Source organism: Erinaceus europaeus, chromosome 1, assembly GCF_950295315.1.
Source record: "Erinaceus europaeus chromosome 1, mEriEur2.1, whole genome shotgun sequence".
NCBI classification, from domain to species: Eukaryota; Metazoa; Chordata; class Mammalia; order Eulipotyphla; family Erinaceidae; genus Erinaceus; species Erinaceus europaeus.
Window position 1 is genome coordinate 108203247 of NC_080162.1, and position 19953 is coordinate 108223199.

Sequence of the window (19953 nt, forward strand, 5' to 3'; positions counted from 1 at the left end):
ATCTTCCCAGACAATAATTAGGATTCACCTGCATATCAGATTTCAGGCCCAGGCAAACAAAACAAAAACAAACAAACAAACAAAAAACACTAGTATAGCTACAGGCCCTTTGAAATATAACTAAAATATGCCTACTAGCTATCTACAAAATGGAGGACCCCCCCTCAACACTTCATCTGCACTATCCCAGCCTTTAGGTCCATGATCGTTCAGCAATTTGTTTGGCTTTGTATATTAACACTCTTTTCAGCCACCAGGTTCCAGATGCTGGCAGGATGTGACCAGACTTCCCTGGACAGACAACAGACAACCCCACCAATGTGCCTTGGAGCTCCACTTCCCCAGAGCCCTTCCCCACTAGGGAAAGATAGAGACAGGCTGGGAGTATGGATCGACCTGTCAATGTCCATATTCAGCAGGGAAGCAATTACAGAAGCCAGACCTTTAACCTTCTGCATCCCACAAAGAATCTTGGGTCCATACTCCGAGAGGGTTAAAGAGTAGGAAAGCTACCAGTGGATGGGGTTGGTATATGGAGGTCTGGTGGTGGGAATTGTGCGAAGCTGTATCCCTCTTATCCTATGCTTTTGTCAATGTTTCCTTTTTATAAATCAAAAATTTTTAAAAAAAGAAAGCATTATATTAAGTGAAAAAACTAGTTATAAAAACAAAAAGCATTTATGACAGTCCAAAATATGAATGCCTATAGAGACAGAAAGTCAAACTTAGGACTTGTGAAAGGAGGGAACAGAAAAGCATAGAGTTTCTTTTTGAAGTGGTACATATGTTCTAAAATTAACTGTGGGGATGGTTGCATGTACCCACAAAAATATTAAAAGCCATCAAATTGCACATTTTTTTTTTGCCTCCAGGGTTATTTCTGGAGCTTAGTGCCTGCACTATGAATCTACTGCTCTTGGTGGCCATTGTTTTTCTTGGATAGGGCAGAGAGAAATTGCAAGGGGAGGGAGGGATGGAGAGGGAGAGATTGTGAAGTGGCCTCCCTGCAGGTGGGGAGCCAGAGGCTCAAACCAGAATCCTAGCACCAGTCCTTGTACTTCTATTATATGCAATTAACCCAGTGCACCACTGCCCAGTTCCCAAACTGCACACTTTAAATAGGTGAAATGAAAGGGACATGAATTCTAAGTCAATAAAGATGTTTGGTAGAAAAAAGGAGGGTGGGGGTAGATAGCATAATGGGTATGCAAAGAAATTTCTGTGCCTGAGGCTCCAAAGTTCCAAGTTCAGTCCCCTGCACCACCATAAGCCAGAACTAAGCAGTGATCTGGTAAAAAAAATAAAATAAAATAAAAAAAGGAAGGAAAGGAAAAGCAGAAAAAGAACACACGGAAGTGTGGTATGGATGATTTTAGAGCCTTCAGCATCTTGGCAAGAGGCATTCTCCCCACTCACTGTGACCTGCCACTGTGGGTCCGAGAACCTCCAGACCTCATAGACCTCAGGAAGCTCAGAGGCCCAACTTCCACTTGCAGCACCTGGAGTGGCGTCTCACCACAGAGGACACTGCCAGCGAAAGGGTTTGACAGCTTGACCATTACAGGTGCTTATAGAAGCCACAACAGACCCTTAATTAGCCCGGGTTAGTTGCTGGGTTAGGGTTCCCAGCAGAATGGGAGACCAACCCCCTACCCTCTTTGACCAGGACAGGGGTGATAAACACAGAACCCAGAGCAAGATGGTTCTCTCTTCTTCTTTCTCATGAAGGCCTCCCCCAATTTGCTAGCAACAGTGAGTCTGTGAAATACCTAGCTAGTTAAAAATTAGAAAGGAAAAAAAAAAAAAGAATTAGAAAGGAGATCACTAGGGGGATGGCCATGAATAGTGGTGTGGTACCATGCTGTCTCTCCTCTCTATCTCTCTCTCCTTCACTCCTCTCTCCCAGAGACCTAGCAATACTGGGACTGCTTTGAGTGACAGAAGAGCTGGGAGGTTCAATGACCTCTCTTCTACTTCTCCCAGATCATCTATCTACCCTGGTCAACTGCTCCCTGTTCCTTAAAAACACACCACACATACACATTTGTAGTTCCTCTGCCTAGAACCCTCTCCTCCCACCTGGCCCCTTTCACCTCCTTCAGAACTCTGTCAATGGGCCTTTCTCTTTGAAGCCTAACCTGCTTGCCTCATTTAAAATAACCTCAAGTCCCTTGACTACTATTGTTTTTCAACTGCATTTATCCTACAAGGCATTTTCCTTGCTTTTATGTAACCCACGTCCCACTATTCTACTAGTTCCATGTCTGTCTTGCTTACTGAATATACATACACACAACAGCTAGAACAGTGCCTGAAAACAGTAGGCTTGTGATAAGCATTTGAATGAATGGCTTTCCTGTAGATAACTCTGTCTTGGCTTTCACATGGAGTGTGTGGACTGTGAAGCCACTATAACCAAGGGTTCCTTATTCACATGAAACTTCTTTCTACCTTCCAGAACCCAACAGAGAGCCACGAGGCCAAAGTTACCTACCTTCTCACTCCCTTGAATAATGAGCCTTTTTCACCAAATCCATCAGAGATGCCCTCGTGGGTATCTTCTACCCCTGTTTCCAAAGCTCTTTTGGAAGGCTAGACTTCAAAATTTCTGGGACTAGCTAGCTCATCATTCTAGCTTCTGCTCACATCCTCCATAAACAATACTTCTCCCTGGTGGACTGGATTTATTTTTCATTAGGCTTTTATATTCTGTTTTTATCACATGTTATCTCTACCAAGACATCATGGGCTGGAAAAACACAAGTAAAATCATTTGTGACACAGTTAACTCTACTCCTTTCATCTAGTAATTCTGTGTTTACGAACTACTTTCTTTCCCAAAACTATAAACTCCCTGAGAGCAAGAACCAGATGTGTCTTATGCCTGGTACACAACATTCATTAAAGTGCATAGTAAGGGAGCCAGGTGGTGGTGCACTTGGTTAAGCACTCACATTACAGTGTGCAAGGACCCAGGTTCAAGCCCCTGATCCCCACCTGCAGGGGAAAGCTTCACAAGTGGTGAAGCAGGGCTGCAGGTGTCTCTCTGTCTCTCTCCCTTTCTCTATCTCCTTTTCCCTCTCAAAGTTTCTCTGTCTTAACAAGAACAAAAGAGAAAACACTAAGCAGACCTGGACTGGAGCTGGTATATTGCACCAAAGAAGAAGACTCTGGGGTGGGCATCAGGGAGAGTACAGGTCCTGGAAAAGGATGTCAGAGGACCACTGTGTATTGTTATATGGAAAACTGAGAAAGGTTATGCATGTAAAAACTATTGTATTTACTGTAGAATGTAAAACATTAATCCCCCAATAAAGAAAAAAATTGTCTTTATCCAATAATAAATAAAAATAAAGTGCATAGTAAGTGTTCCTTGTCTTCATAAAAGGTGACAATCACAATTTGCCCTGGATTTCAGTGAGGTACTTATCCAGGAAAAAGAGAGAGAGAGAGAGAATGGAAGGAAAGATGGGAGGGAGGGTGGGAGAAGGAAGGAAGGAAGGAAGGAAGGAAGGAAGGAAGGAAGGAAGGAAGGATGGATGGATAGAAGGAAGGAAGAAAATAAGAAGTGGCTAGTGTTCTTAAATTTCTAGTGAAACACGGACGGACAAACAAAACCCGGGATGCTTTGGGCCATCTGGACGTCCCAGCGCCAACCTAGAACTGTGTGAGCGCCCCTTTTCGGGGAGAAGGGTTACTACAGGAAGCATTTCTGGAGAGAGCTAAGTTCTCGGTCTCCAGTCCACTGTCTGCGGGGTCAGAGTTGGAGGAACCAGTGCAATGCTCTTCAGAAGCTCTGGCAGCCAGAGACGGAGAGGCCGAGGGAGAAAAGGAGACTCAGAAGGCGAGGGTAGGGCTCCGAGAGGACAGCGCACCCAGCTGGGAAGAGCAACGTGGGAAAGTTGAGGTGGGAAGTTGGAGACTAGGGACAAAAAGCAGAAAGAGCGCAGACGGTGCAGCAGAGAGGCCGGCGCGCCCGGCCCAGCCCGGGAGGCGACGGGGGAAGCAGGCGGGGGCAGAAGAGGGGGCGCGCCAGGGGGGCGCCCAGCTACGCACCTGAGGCCGCCATGCTCCGGGCGCAGCTCACATGCCGCTCGCGGCGCGCGGAGCCCGGGGCGCTGGCCGGGCCGGGCGGCTTCCCTGCGCCGGGTGCGACGGGGCGGGAGGGGGCGCGGGCCGCTCTGCCCCAGGCGCCGCTCTGCCGCTTCCTCCCCGCTGGGCTGAGAGGGCTCGCCGCGGGAGGCGTGTCTACACCGCCCGCCCCGCCTGCTGCCAGGCCAGGCCAGCGGCACCTGCACCCGCGGCGGTTGGGGAGGGGAAGTGAGAAACCCCCCGCCCCCCCACACACACGCCCCCTTCTTGGACCAGGTCCCCGGCCAGCTCCCTGCACGGCCCCCAGCTCCCTTCCATTGCCAGGGGACAAGGGCTTTGCAGGCAGCTTCGCACAGTCCTGGGGAAGCCATGCAGCCGGGCCATGGAAGGGGAGTTGAGAGGAGACACACACACACACACACACACACACACACACACACACACACACACACGCTGAGCTGTCCAGTCTCTGTGACACACACAGAGGCTGAGCTGTCCAGTCTCTGTGTGTGGGGCGGGGGCTGTATGTGGCACAGCTGGCCAAATCATCTCCCCTCCCCAGGGACTTGAACCCCCCCGCAACCCAGGAAGGGGAGAGGGCAAGAAGAGGAAGAGGCACCTTCCCTGGCACTTGGTCCTAGGTGCTTGGCCTTGCCTTTGTTCACTCCTGCTGACCTTTCTGTAATTCCTTGATCCCTGGCGGCACATGAATTTGCTATGTGACAAACACATTTGTCTTCTAAGCCTCTGAAGCAGCACATACCACCCCCCCCCACTACATGTAAGAAACAAACCAGACACCTTGTTCAGATGTCTACAAGAAGCAGAAGTCCAGGCTCTCGCTTGACCCCTGAACTCATCTGCCCCCTCCTCACCTTCGGAAGCTCCTGTAGTTGACATGAATAGGCTCGTGCCCTGGTAGTCCAACACAGACTGCAAAGGATGGATGCAGACAGCAAAGGTGAGGAAAAGACAGGGCTCAAGCTCAAGCTGAACTAAATGAAACAGGCGTCAGAGTGGAAATGGCAGAGCTGAGGCTGAGAACTGGTTTTCTGCTGACTGAACAAATTACCACAAACTTGGTGACTTAAAATAACATACGTGCATTACCTTACTGCATTGTATTTCAGAAGCTGATGTTGAGTATCACAAGGTATTGGCAGAGCTGACTTCCTTTCTGGAGACTCCTTGTCTTTCTCAGCTTCTGGGAATCACCTACATTCTTTGGATGGTGACCTCATTCCAACTTCAAAGTCAGTCACAAACATCCCTGTACCCAGCCTCCTAAATCACCTCTCTCTTACTCTCCTTCTAACTTTCTCTTCCATGTTTATGGACTTAAGCAATTACACTATTCTCATCCACATAATCCAGGAAAATCTTCCAGGTTGAAGTTCAGCTGCCTCAAAATCTTAACTCTTTCTTCAACTACTCTTCTTCTTTGCATGTAACATAAATACATCATGGATTCCAGGGATGGTGACAAGGGCCCCTATAGGGGAGCTTTTTCTCTGCCCAGCACAGCCTAGAGTTTGGAAAGGACCTGAGGGGAGTCGAGCTGTAGCACAGCGGGTTAAGTGCACATGGCACAAAGTGCCAGGACCAGTATAGGGATCCCGGTTTGAGCCCCCAGATCCCCACCCGCAGGGGAGTCACTTCACAGGCGATGAAGCAGGTCTGAGGTGTCTATCTTTCCCCACTCTGTCTTCCCCTCCTCTCTCCATTTCTCTCTGTCCTATCCAACAACAACGACATCAATAATAATAAAACAACAAGAGCAACAAAAAAGGAATAAATAAACAAATATTTTAAAAAGAAAGAAAGAAAGTTGCTGAGCTCACCATCTGCTCTGCCTTATACCTGCTCCCTCTGCTCAGGACATCTCTCACCTTCAGACCAGGTCACACCATCCCTGTACCACCATCAAGCACTGTCACAGCCCTTTACTGTTCTTTTGTGTAGACATTTTCTATAATTATTATTATCTAAATATCTTCTGCTTTAATTTTTATTTTGCATAGCTGAGGCCTCATGCATGTGTGATTTTACTGTCCTGGGTGCCCAGTAGAGATAGAGAAAAAGAGGGGGAATAAGACACAGAGATAGAGAGACCACAACATCAGAGCTTCCTCCAGCACCACCACACCCCCCATGCGGTGCTGGGGATCAAACCTGATCCTCAAGTCTGTCAAGGCATACATCATACGCATACAGTGATGTGCCTCTCTGGTCATTTTAAACTGTGTTCCCTTTTCTTAATTATAAGCCCCTCAGAAACAAGATTTTTTTTTTTTGGAGAAAATTTTTTTTAATTTATTTCTTTATTGGGGAATTAATGTTTTACATTCAACAGTAAATACAATAGTTTGTACATGCATAACATTCCCCAGAGAATTAGATTTAATACCATCTTTTCCACCATGAAACTAAGCAACTAAAGCCAACTGTAGCACAAAAAATTATGCTCAGAAAGTATATGAATAAAATATCATTACAAGGAAATACTTTTTTTTTACAAGGAAATTCTTGATGTTGAAATGGAAGGATAGAAGGAACTTTACAGACACTGAAAAAATCTAGAACCCTGGGGCCAGGTGAGGACCCAGGTTTGAGCCCCCAGTCCCCACCTGTAGAGGGAAAGCTTTGTGAGTGGTGATGCAGAGCTGCTGTTGTCTCTCTATCTCCCTACTTCCCCCTTCCTCTTGATTTTTGGCTGTCTCTACCCAATAAATAAATAAAGATTATTTTTTAAAAATTAGAACCCTGTGCATAGACGAGGACAACACCAGATGTCAAAAACAGATTGTATATAAGAAAAACTATTGGAGTAAGGGAGTGAGTGAGCTAAAAGTTGAGCATGTTGAGCTTAAGGTACCCATGAGTGTCCTAGGTGTCTTCCTTCATTATAGAAGAGAGAGGCAGAAACTTAGGATCTAGTTGGGATGTTACTCCCGCAGGTAAAGGTCTAAGAGTGGGTGGGGGGAGAGGGACTAGAAAGCAGAAGTATGGCCTCAAGGACAAAGCCATAGCGATGGACCATGCTTAGGGACTACTGGAAGGAAACAAGTATTTGCAAAGGAGATCAGGGTAACCAGAGAAATAAGACAGAACAACCAGGAAGAGGATGTAGAGGACAATTATGTCAGTGTGAGTCAATGTGAGAAGTCTGGAAGAATGAAGCCTGATATTATACCAGGTCATGGGGATGGAGAGATAACTCACCTGGCAGAGCACCTGTGTTGCCATAAGTTGGAGTCCCAGCACAACATGGGAATGACTATGGCACCAGAGGAAGGGGAGCTCCAGTGCTCTAGTGTCTACCTCTCCCTGCCCCCTCTCTGTCTCTTTATCTGAGTGAAAAAGTAGTTCAAAGCAGTGAAATTATACACATATATATATATATATATATATATGTATAATATATGAGGGCCTAGTTCCACAGATGATAACAATAAATAACAACAATAACCATAAAAATAATTAGTCACTGAAATCACCATTAACATCTGGAAGTCCAACCTGGAATGGCAGAACCTAGACTGTTGGAAGATGAAGAAAGTTGAGTGGATGCTGAGGGTGACAGCTCAAAATGAAGGATGAAGATCTGGACTTGAAGATGGGAGGAAGAATAATTTATATTAAAAATATTTTACTGAGAAAGAGGGAGGAAGGGAGAGGGAGAGAGGGGGGAGAGAGAAATGATGACAAACAAACAGATAATGGACAATGCCAAGAACCAAACACAAAACCTAACAAATGCAAATCCTGTACTCTACCACTGAGCTACCTCCCTAAACCACATGGGGCCCCAATTTCTCATCTCAGCCCTCTACTGAGTAATGTGAGTCCTTGGACAGCTGTAAATTCTAAATATGCTATTTCTTCATGTCTGCAATGAGAGCATTACAGCTCAGAAGATGCTGAGCAGCTGTAGAATGTGCTATTTGGAGAAAGAGAAACCCACCTGAACACCCATATCCAGGATCTCCCTGTATCTGCCCTCACTCCTCACTGGCCTCTGGGCCCAGCTGCTTCTATTCCTTGTACAAGTCATTTCTACTGAGGAGAAATTAGTCTGTTTGAGGTCACTACCTCTGATCCCCACACCCTAGCTATCCAAATGCCTGGTCTTTCATCCAGCTTCTGCTGTTGGGGCAAGACAAAAGGATCCTTCAGCAAAAGGATCCTCCTAGACTTGTTACAAGTAACAGAGAACATCCACTAAATTCAAGTTACATCTTAGGTGCCAGGTCAGCCATCCAAACTCTAAACACTTAGTACTGACCTCTAGAATTTGGCCAGAAAAAGGAAACTCAGAGGCAGGGGAACACCTAGTTAAGCACACATATTGCCAAGCACAAGGACCCAGGCAGGTTTGAGCCCCCACTCCCCACCTGCAGGGGAGAGGTTTTACTAGTAGCAAAGCAGGTCTGCAGGTATCTATCTTTCCCTTTCCCTCTTTATCTCCCTCCCCCTCTCAATTGCTCTCTATGTTATCAAGAATAATAGAAAGCAAGAGAAGGAGAGAGGAAGGAAAGAGGAAGGAAGGAAGGAAGGAAGGAAGGAAGGAAGGAAGGAAGGAAGGAGAGGGGGGAGGGGAGGGGAGAGGCAAGGAGAGGAGAGGAGAGGAGAGGAGAGGAGAGGAGAGGAGAGGAGAGGAGAGGAGAGGAGAGGAGAGGAGAGGAGAGGAAAAAATGGAGGTGGATTCATAGTGCTATCATTGAAGTCCAGAACTAACCTTGGTGGCAATAAAAGAAAAGAAAAGAAACACAGATTTTTTTTTCAATGTTGACAAAGTATTATGACATTACTAGTCCCTGACACTGACAATTACACCCGGCTTATTTGTAGAACAGGTAGGGTCATGCTGGGGGAAGTGGTATCTGTGAGCCTCTGCTTCTCCAATTTTTGGTTTTTGCAGAACAAGAAGGGTAGGGAGCCTCTAAGAGCTCATTCTGCTCATGAGCACTGGATCTTTGGGGCAGGTTCTGTGTTCAACCCCTCCAGAAACCTAGATGGCTGTTGTATGGGTTTGAGGCAGGATGGAGAAGACAGGGTTGGCTGCCACTCTATAGCCTTGTGTGGCTTGGCAAACAGAAAAGGTCAGAGAAAAGGACATATGTCATCTAAGAAACAGAAGGGTGGTGAGGGGGAGGTTTCTTATGTCTTCATGACAGGATTTCATCATCTCTCAGACCTAGTGAGCAGAGTCTTTTTCCTGGTTAGCAAGATCACATCACTAGGATAAAAGATTGAGGCAGTGTTGCCTGCCATAGTGGATGGTTGTATCTGTCTTAATTATCTTAACTGTCCTGTAAGGAGGGTATTATACCTCTTTTACAGAGAAGAAAGTTAATTATTTGCCCAAGGACACACAACTAGTAAATGCAGAGGTGTGAGGGTTTTTTTTATTAGTGATTTAATAATGATGAACAAGATTGTAGAATAAGAGGAGTACAATTCCGTACAGTTCCCACCACCTGAGTTCCACATCCCATCCCCTCCATTGAAAGCTTCCCTATTCTTTACCCCTCTGAGAGTATAGGCCAAAATTCTTTATGGGGTTCAGAAAGTGGAAGGTCTGGCTTCTGTCATTGCTTCTCCTAGCCGTGACCATGGACTTCAAACTCAGACTGACAGGGATGCAGATGATACACAGGCACCTGTGCTAAATATAAATAGATACTGACCCTGGGTCAAATCAGTGGGGTTTATAGTTAATTATATTTGTTTACTTCCCTAATATTTGGGAGCTACATTCTGCCCTAATCCAGCTTTCTAGTCCTATTCTCAACTCTGACACCATCTTCCCAGACAATATTTTTAGCCCACCTGCATGTTAGCTAACAGGCTCAGGCAAAAATGACTAAAGTCATGGGCCCCTTACAACATACCTAAAATAGACTTTCTAGATTCTTCCCACATGAAGACACTTAGTTCCACCTATTCTATTCTTACCTTTAGGTTCCTAACTATAAAACAATTTGTCTTTCTTTATATTTTACCACCTTTCAGCCATTAAGTTGCAGATACTACCATGACACCATCCTGATTTCCCTGGGCAGACTACCTCACCAATGTTTCCTGGAACTCCCCTTTCCAGATAGAAACAGGCTAGGGGTACAGATCAACTTGACAGTGCTCATATTCAGAGTTATGAGTTGTTTTTTTTAACTTTTATTTATTTTATTATTATATTATTATTATTTTAATTTCTTTATTGGGGAATTAATGTTTTACATTCAACAGTAAATAAAATAGTTTGTACATGCATAACATTTCTCAGTTTTCCATATAACAATACAACCCCCACTAGGTCCTCTGTCATCCTTCTTGGACCTTATTCTCCGCCCTCCATCCACCCCAGAGTCTTTTACTTTGGTGCAATATGCCAATTCCAGTTCAGGTTCTCAGAGGTATGAGTTTTAAATCAAGACAGTCTAGCTCCAGTGTTCATGCCCTCTGGATTATGAGGAAAATGCTAAAAGCAGGCCCTACTGTGATCTGAAGAGACACAGCACTGGCCTGGCTTGCCTTCACCTCCCATTAAAGGTGAGTAGCTCAATAGGTCTCTGCCACTTGTGTGTGTTCCTTATACTCTGCTCACAAAACATGAATGTCAGCAAAGGGCTCTCTCTTGGAGCATCCCAGCACCCCCTATCACCCTGCTTACTTCCTTGGTCAAATGCTAACATTACAGTACACAAGGACCTAGATTCAAGCCCCTGGTTCCTACCCGTAGGAGGGAAGCTTCATGAGTGATGTAGCAGGGCTGCAAGTGTCTCTCTCTATCTCCCTTTCCCCTCTCAATTTCTCTCTGTCTCTGTCTAATAATAAATAAAACTATAGAATAATAAAAAAGACCATCAATCCTTGAAAATAGTCCTATGTCTCTCACCACTGAATTCTAGTGTCTAGCATAGGGTCTTTATTTTAAGTATTCAACAAGCATTAGTTGGGTTGTTGTTTTTCATCAGGGTTATGACTGTATGTCAGTGCCAGGAAGACTCTACAGGTGAGAACCAGAGGCTTAAACCCAGATTCTCCACATGGCAAGGTGTGTGCCCTACCAGGTGAGTCACCACCCAACCCCATTGGTTTGTATTTAAATCAAGTCCAACCTGCTCATTTAGTAACTAAAGATACAGATACATAGACTATATGAACTTCCCAAGCTCCCACAACCTTCATCTGAGGGGCTTGTCCCTTCATTTAGGAAACTGAAAAGAAGGTCCCCATTCTTGTAAACAGGAAACGTGAACTCTGCAGAACAGGCTCTAGGCCACCATATGTGGATGTAAGCAAACAGCATTCTGGGACACTGGGTACCTGGTTTTGCCTGGTAAATACCCTGGATTTACAAAGATTACTTCTCTTGCTACTTGCTCAAGACAGTTTCAGCACAACTCCCAACAGGATGTCATGTTAAACCTGGACAAAAACTATCTAGGGGGACATTTGTAGCTGTTTAGGAACAAGTAGCTTTGAAAATGAGCCTAGTACTCTAGTCCTCTTGCAAGAATGAGGCTTCTTTTCCCTAATGGCCAAAAAGGCTGCTTCTTGTAAAGATGTTTGTCAAAATCCAAGGAACTCTGTTCAAATCACTTCATGCACTGTCAGGGCTCACTTTCACACAATGGATGTTAGTTCAGAGAATCAAAATGTGTCCAGGCACCTGCTATGTGCCCAACTCTACTCCAAGTGCTGTCACTGAGTCTTTTCTGCAAACCTATAAGGTGGCCATAGTATGATCATTTCATTTCATAGGAGAAGAAGCTGAAGCACCAAGAAGATAATTCTGACCCAAGGTCACTTGGTTGGTTCACATACAAACTAGGTCTTTAACTCAAATCCACTGTTTACACAAGAACCTCCTCCCTTATGGATTATGGTTTAGACGCCACCCAGGTATTTTGTGCTATTTCTGTGATGACCAACCTCAGGTAACAGGAGGAACAAGAAATAGGAGTGTGGCAAATGTCTGCTTGCCTGCTCAAAATCCATTCTCTCCTTGTTGCCTAAAGACAGAACTCTAGTCTTACTGGGGGATTGCAGGGTTCTGTTCCTCAGTCTCCTTTGTGATTAGGGGAAGCTAGTAAAATGTAAATGGAAGTCATTGGCAGGGGCATACAGAAAAGGCTTTTATAGGATGCTTCAATCTGTTGGCAGATACTTCTGTTCTCTCTCTCTCTCTTTCTCTCTCTCTCTCTCTCTCTTAGTTCCTGCCTGAAGTGTCAATGGGATGACAGGAGATTTCAAATCCTTCTAAAATTATGAAATGATCATGCCAATGGATGCCCCACGCTAAGGACAGTGGGGCAGATATATTAGAAGCATATAAATTATTAAAAAAAACTCTGGGATTGCTACTGTTAAACTATTTTTTTATTTAGATACACACACACACACACACACACACACACACACATTATAATGCACAAGAACCTGGGTTCAAGCCCCTGGAAGAGGGAAAGCTTTCCAAGTGTGTCGTATTCTTTACATTGGTTTGTTCTAGCCCTCCCCCGCCAAGAGAATTGGATCAGTCCTATTAATTTCGCGGGCCTGCTTGGCCCCGCCCCAAGGAAACCCGGGAGAGGGTTCCGACACAAGTGATGAAGCAGTACTGCAGACTCTCTCTCTCTCTCTCTCTCTCTCTCTCTCTCTCTCTCTATCTCTATCTTCCCCCTTCCCTTTCAATTTCTAACTGTTTATATCCAATAAATAAATAAAGATAATAAAAAGAAAATAGTGACAAGATGGTGGTCCCCATTTTGACTGGTGTGGTGAGACCATTATCAGGAATCTTAAGACCCTTGAATACTTTGGGATTTTCAGTCTATCAAAGCTGTGCTAAGAGTGTCTATCTTAGTTCTGTACTATTCACTAAACTATTTAGTCATGTTCTAAATAGCTGTTTCTGTGGCTCCCAGGCTTATTATACTTGCCATATTGCAACTCACAAAAAGGCAAGAGAAAGACTGTGAATGCTGTTGTTACAGGCTTCTTCAACTTCATTCTGGCCTTTGGCTCAGGAGGAAGGCCAATTATAAGGAGAAATTGTGGAAAAAGACAGCTGCAAGAAGGAAACATTTTAAGGGAATTTGTGTTCTGCAATAAAACCCAGAGTAAACTCTTAGATAAAATGACAACATCTTAAAAAAAAAAAAAAATGACAACATCTTTCTGGAAGAGACATAAGTGGCATGCCGAAGATCCTTATCAGAAGTATCACAACTGAAGAAAACTGAAAGTATAGATTAGCTTTATGATTTCCCAGTTACTGAATATGTCATAGGATGTCTTTGCAAAAATAATTAAGTATAAAATGATATAAATTGTATCAGCTGGTATGAAAACATATAGTACTTTGTTAAAGTTTTAAGACTTAATGGATTAAACATTGCCAGATTTTGTAAGAAAAAATAAAAAATAATTTCAAAAAAAGATATAAACACACCCCACCTGCAGGGGGAAAGCTTCACGAGCAGTGAAGGTATATTTCTGCAGGTATATTTCTGTCTTTCCCCCTCTCTGTCTCCCCTCCCCTCTCAATTTCTCTCTGTCTCTGTCCAATAATAAATAAAACTATATATTTAGAAAAGAAAAAAAGTTAAAAAAAGAAAAGATGTAAACACACGCACACAAACAGAGAGACAAGGTGAAGGAAGACCTGAATTGATGGTGGCAGTGGTGTGCAGACATCTATCACAGAAAAATAAGAAATTGTACCTATGTGGCAACTGCTATCTTACAAGTAGTTATGTCCTTTTAAATAACAGAATAACATTTTTTAAAAAGATAAAAGTAATAATTCTCAGATCTACAGGGATGAAGAGGTTACATAGGCTCCTACACTGAATATGGGACACAGATCAAATCCATGGGGTTGACAGTCAACAATATTTGTACACCTTTTCCCATATTTGGGAGCTACTCTCTTCCCAGATCCAGCTTTCTAGCCCTTTTTCCAGCCATGACAGAATCTCCCCAGACAATAACCTGGGTCCACCTGCATTATCAGATGTCAGGATCAGGAAAAAACTAGTATAGTCATAGGCCCTTTGGAATATAACTAAAATAGGCCTACTAGCTATTTCCAAAATGTAGACCCCAAATCTTCATCCACAATATTCCGCCTTTAAGTTCATGATTAGTCAACAATTTTCTCTGCTTTCTAGATTAACTCTTTTTCAACCACCAGATTTCAGATGTTACTTCCCCAGACCCCCACCCCACTAGGGAAAGAGAGAGACAAGCTGGGAGTATGGATCATGTTCAGTGGGGAAGCAATTATAGAAGCCAGACCTTCCACCTTTAGCACCCCATAATGACCCTGGGTCCATATTCCCAGAGGGTGAAAGAATAGGAAAGCTATCATGGGAGGGGATAGGATACGAAGTTCTGATGGTAGGAATTGTGTCGAGTTGTGCCCCTCTTATCCTATGGTTTTTTTCAGTGTTTTTTTTTTATATAAATAAATTTTTTAAGTAATAATTCTGCATCATAGTTATTATCTCCAATTTGTAGTTGAAGAAACTGAGATTTAAAGATGTTAGGTCATTTTCCCAGGATTGTTCAGCAGGTATTAGAACTAGGATTCATACCCAGCTCAGTCTGTGCCTAAGTACAAGTTGATACCACAGCACAATGCCATAGTAGATGCCTTCAAAGAGTAGATGCCTTCAAACGACACATGGGTGCTCTCAAGTGAGGGTTCACCCTTGAATTGTCACCACTTCCGTTCATGTGCAGATGGTGCCTTCACTCATGCATGAGAGCGTATCTTACACATTTTCTACTTCTTTGTTTTGAGGTGCTGAAGCAGCAAGTCTAGGCAGCTGTACCATTAAAAATAAAGTAGAATAAAAAATTAGGGCTTGACCTCACAAATTATTAAGAGTTTTAGGGTTGGGAAAGACTCTGAGAAGTCATCATTGGACATGTGGCAACTAAGGCCAAAATAGCCAAAGTGACATTAGTAACAACATACATTGAATTGGAGGCAAAACCAGGACTAAAGTGCTGGTCCTGATCCTTAGTCTTGTGAAGGTTTTTATTTTGCTACTTTTGACCCACTTATTTTTCCTCTACCCATGAAATAGAGCAATGTAGAAAATCTTTCCTTGATTGCATGAATCTAACGTAAGGTCCTTGAGAATTAAACCAACCTTGAATGCATAGGGAGATGGCTCACTTAGTCATGATATATTTGACTTACTAATAAATTGTTAAGAATTTTTGTATTTGAGTTTACAGAGGATATTGAACCATAGCTTTCTTTCATGTAACTTTTTTTTTGGTAAAATCCTTGCCACTTTTGATATCAGAGATAATCGTTCTTGTAAAATAAAGCTCTCCCCACCACATTATTTTCTAATAGAGAAATATTGATGTGGTCCAGGAGGTGGTGCAGTGAATAAAGCACTGGACTCTCAAGCATGAGGACCCAAGTTCAATTCCCAGCAGCATATTCAACAGAGTGATGTCTGGTGTCCAATCGTTCTCTCTCTCTCTCTCTTTCCCTTCTTCACAAATAAATAAAAACCTAAAAAAAGAAAAGAGAGAGAAACATTGGTATTATTTCTTAAATATTTGATGGGATTAACCATTAAAACTACCCAGGTCTTCCCCTTTGTGGGCCCCTATAGGACTTTGCCCTCAATGTGAATCAACAATGGTAGGGAATGTTTCATTCTCCAAAGGGAGGTTGGACAGCATACTCTATCTACCACCTGAGGAAAATGGATCCTGAAATTAGTGCTGCCTGAAATTTTCCTAACCATAACCACAGAATGTGAGCTCAGACACACAGGGATGCAAAGGTTACAAAGGCTCCTGTGCTGAATATGGGCCCCAGATCAAATCAGTGTGCTTTACAGTTAACAATATTTATACACTTTTCCCATATTTGGGAGCTACTCTCTTCCCTGAGGCAGCTTTCTAGTCCTTTTTCCAACTATGACACCATCTCTCCAGACAATAATCTGGGTCCACCTACATATTAGATGTCAGGCTCAGGTAAAAATTAGTAAAGTCATGGGCCCTCAGGAATAAACCTAAAATAGACCTACTAGCTATTTCTAAAACAGAGACCCCAGTCTTCATCTGCAATATTCATTCTCTTAAATTCATGATTAGTCAATAATTTGTTCTGCATTATATCTTAACTTTTTTCAGCCACCAACTTCCAGATGATACCATGATGCCAACACAACGTCCTTGGGCAGAGGACCCCACTATGTGTCTTAGAGCCCGACCTCCCCAGATCCCTGCCCCACTAAGGAAAGAGAGAGACAGGCTTGGAGTATGGATCAACCTGTCAATGCCCATGTTCAGTGGAGAAGCAGTTACAGAAGCCAGACCTTCCACCTTCTGCACCCCATAATGATCCTGGGTGCATACTCCCAGAGGGATAAAGAATAAGAAAGCTTCCAATGGAGGGGATAAAATATGGAGCTCTGATGATGGGAATTGTATGGGATTGCACCCCTCTTATCCACTATCTTGTCATTCATTATTAAATCAATAAAACATAATAAGAGAAAAAACTACCCAGGTCTAAGTTATTCTTTGTGAAATAGTTTTGCAATATTTTTGCTTTATTTTTTTGGTTTTTACCAGTTTGACTATACTAAGGTCAGGTGTGGTTTTCTGTGTATTTATTCTGCTTGAGGCCAACTAAGCTTCCCAAGTCTTTTTTTTTTTTTTTTTTTTTTTTCCGGAGCACTGCTCAGCTCTGGCTTATGGTGGTGCGGGGGATTGAACCAGGAACTTTGGAGCCTCAAGCATGAGAGTCTCTTTGCATAACCATTATGCTATCTACCCCCATCCCCCAAGTCTATTTTAAAAAATATTTTTATTTAGTAATTATTGGATAGAGACAGAGAAAAATTGAAAGGAGAGGGGAGAAGATGGGGCTAGATAGCAAAATCGTTGTGCAAAATGAATCTCATGCCTGAGTCTGGCTCCAAAATTTCAGGTTCAATCCCCTGTACCACCATAAACCAGAGCTGAACAGTGCTCTGGTTAGAGAGAGAGAAAGAGAGGAGATAGCGTAGGAAAGAGAGACACCTGCAGCCCTGCTTTACCACTCCTGAAGTGTTCCCCCTAAAGGTGGGGACCAGGGGCTTAAGCGTCGGTGCACTCTGATGTGTATACTTAACCAGGTGTGCCACAGTCTGTCTCCCCACACACACACACAGTCTTTAATGATATATCTTTCACCAAATTTGGGGAAGTTTTTAAAAAAATTTTTAAATTATTATTATTTATTTAAGAAAGGAGACATTAACAAAATCATAGGATGGGGGGTACAACTCCACACAATTCTCGCCAACCAATCTCCATATCCCATCCCCTCCCCAATAGCTTTCCCATTCTCTATCCCTCTGGGAGCATGGACCCAGGGTCATTGTGGGTTGCAGAAGGTAGAAGGTCTGGCTTCTGTGATTGCTTCCCCGCTGAACATGGGTGTTGACTGGTCAATCCATACTCCCAGCCTGCCTCTCTTTCCCTAGTAGGGTGGGTCTCTGGGGAAGCGGAGCTCCAAGACACATTGGTGGGGTCTTCAGTCCAGGAAAGCCTGGCCAAATTTGGGGAAATTTTAACCATTGTTTGTTTGTTTATTTGTTTGTTTTGCATCACTTTCTTTTTCTTTTCCTCTTAGAATCCACAGATGTGTTATATCTGTTGGTTTTATCCCTTAGATACTTGAATCTCTGCTTTTATTTTTCTGTCTCTGTCCTTTGTATTTTTCAGAGTAGAGTATTTTCATTGATCTATAGTAAGTTCACTGACTCTTTTTGCTGTCACTTCCAAAATGGTCTTAAGGCCAGCCACTGAATTTTTCAGTCCTACAATCTGTTTTTTTTAAAACATGTCTATTTTTCTGCTGTCAGTTCCTATTTGATCATTCATTTTGGGTGTATTTTCTTTGATATCCTTGATTATAATTAAAATTGCTTTCAAGACTATTGTCTACTAGTTTCAGCATGGAATACATCCTAGAGCCCATCTTCCCTGATCATACTTTTTTCTTGATATTGTTTCATTTACCTATGTCTTCATATGCTTTGAATACTGAACTGTAAACTAGACTTTGTTTTTTTCAATATTTTATTTATTTATTCATGAGAAAGATAGGAAGAGAGAGAACCAGACATCACTCTGGTATATGTGCTGCCAGGGATTGAACTCAGGACCTCATGCTTGAGAATACAGTCCTTTATCCATTGTGCCACCTCCTGGACCACTAAACTGTAACTGCACTTATGGAGATTCTGAATTCTACTATGCCTCTGCAAAGTATTTTTCTAAAGCAGTTATTTTGTCTAGACTCAAACTACATAGTCTGTCTTTTCCACAGGACAGTGCAGGGCCCTCTCTCTGTTCGGTTGTTTTTGCAGGAATTGGATGGCTCAGCTCTACTCTGTACACATGTAGTTCAAGAGTCAGCAGATATTTGAGCAGAATTTGGTGCTCCCCTCCTCTGCTTTTTCCTTTCTTCCAGTTTCTGTCATCTCTGATTCTTCATGACTGTGCAAGATCTATCTGAACTCTAGCTGCTTCACAGGACATGGACAGGGGCCTGCCCTCTGGCAAAAACTTACACAATTGAGAAACCCAGGATTGTTCCTTCTTCTGGGTCCTGACTCTTTGCTAGTGCCTGCCTGTTTTTATGTTGCTCGCCTGGTGCTTTTGAGTACTTACTGTTTTGAGTACTTACTATTTGTGTTGTCTAGAATTTATCATGCCATTTACAAGGAGGATTCCTCTAATAGGAGCTGCTCTTTTATTGTCAATGTTCAATTGGATTAGTTGTTTGTTTGTTTAATTATTACTGGTTTATAAGCACTATAGAGTACATCACAACATTTTTTCTTTTGCATGTATATTTGAGACATTTATGTCTAATTTAACATTTCTCTCTCTTTATATGTTATTTTGCTATACAAAAATGTGCATTTTAAGAAATAATACAGGGGATGGGCAGTGACATACCTGATTGAGCACACACATTACCAAGCATAAAGACCCATGTTTAGGAGTCGGGCAGTAGCACAGCGGGTTAAGCGCACGTGGCACAAAGCACAAGGACCAGCATAAGGATCTTGGTTCCAGCCCCCGGCTCCCCATCTGCAGGGGAGTTGCTTCACAGGCATTGAAACACGTCTGCAGGTGTCTATCTCTCCTCCTCTCTGTCTTCTCCTCCTCTCTCCATTTCTCTATGTCCTATCCAACAAAGATGACATCAATAATAACTATAACAATAAAAAAAAAACAACAAGGGCAATAAAAGGGAAAATAATTTTTTAAAAATCTTTAAAAAAAAAAAAGACTCATGTTCAAGCCCCCAATTGGGGAAGCTTCACAAGGGGTGAAGCAGTGATTCAGTCAGTTGTCTCTCTTTCTCCCCTTCTCTTTCAATTTCTTCCTGTCGTATCAAGTTAAAAATAAATAAGAATAAAAAAGAAATGACATAAGACTATTCTTTTTTGTGGTAAGCCTTAGGACTTCTGAGTTTTATCTTTTCCTCAGAAAATCTTGATGGTTTCATAAGTAATACCATATATTTGTATCTAATATTTGTGTTTTTTACATTCAGACTTTTAATCCATGGAGTTTATTTTCATATATGATGTGGGGTAGAAGTGCAACCATGTTTTCTTCCAAATGGAGAATCAGTTCTTCCAGCACCTTATATTAAATAAACCATTTTCCCCTTAGATGAAATGTCATCTATTTTATTTTACTTTATTTTGCATGCAGGGCTATCAATGGGGCTTGGTCCTGTACTAAAAATCCACTGCTCCTGGTGGCAATTTTTTCCATTTTATTGGATAGGAAAGAGACAAATTGAGA

The 19953-nt window shown here is 42.8% G+C and overlaps 1 protein-coding gene and 1 pseudogene across 1 annotated transcript in view; one reads left to right on the forward strand and one right to left on the reverse strand.

Annotated features, from left to right (window-relative positions):
- PIK3AP1 (phosphoinositide-3-kinase adaptor protein 1) overlaps nucleotides 1-4245 on the reverse strand; it is a 217479-nt gene extending 213234 nt beyond the window's left edge. The window contains exon 1 of the mRNA XM_060192851.1: nucleotides 4057-4245. Within this exon, the coding sequence (XP_060048834.1) occupies nucleotides 4057-4069 (13 nt within the window). The 5' untranslated portion in view covers nucleotides 4070-4245. The remainder of the gene's footprint in view (nucleotides 1-4056) is intronic.
- Nucleotides 4246-12848: 8603 nt separating this feature from the next.
- LOC132541407 (large ribosomal subunit protein bL35m-like) lies at nucleotides 12849-13800 on the forward strand (annotated as a pseudogene).
- The last annotated feature ends 6153 nt before the right edge of the window (nucleotides 13801-19953 follow it).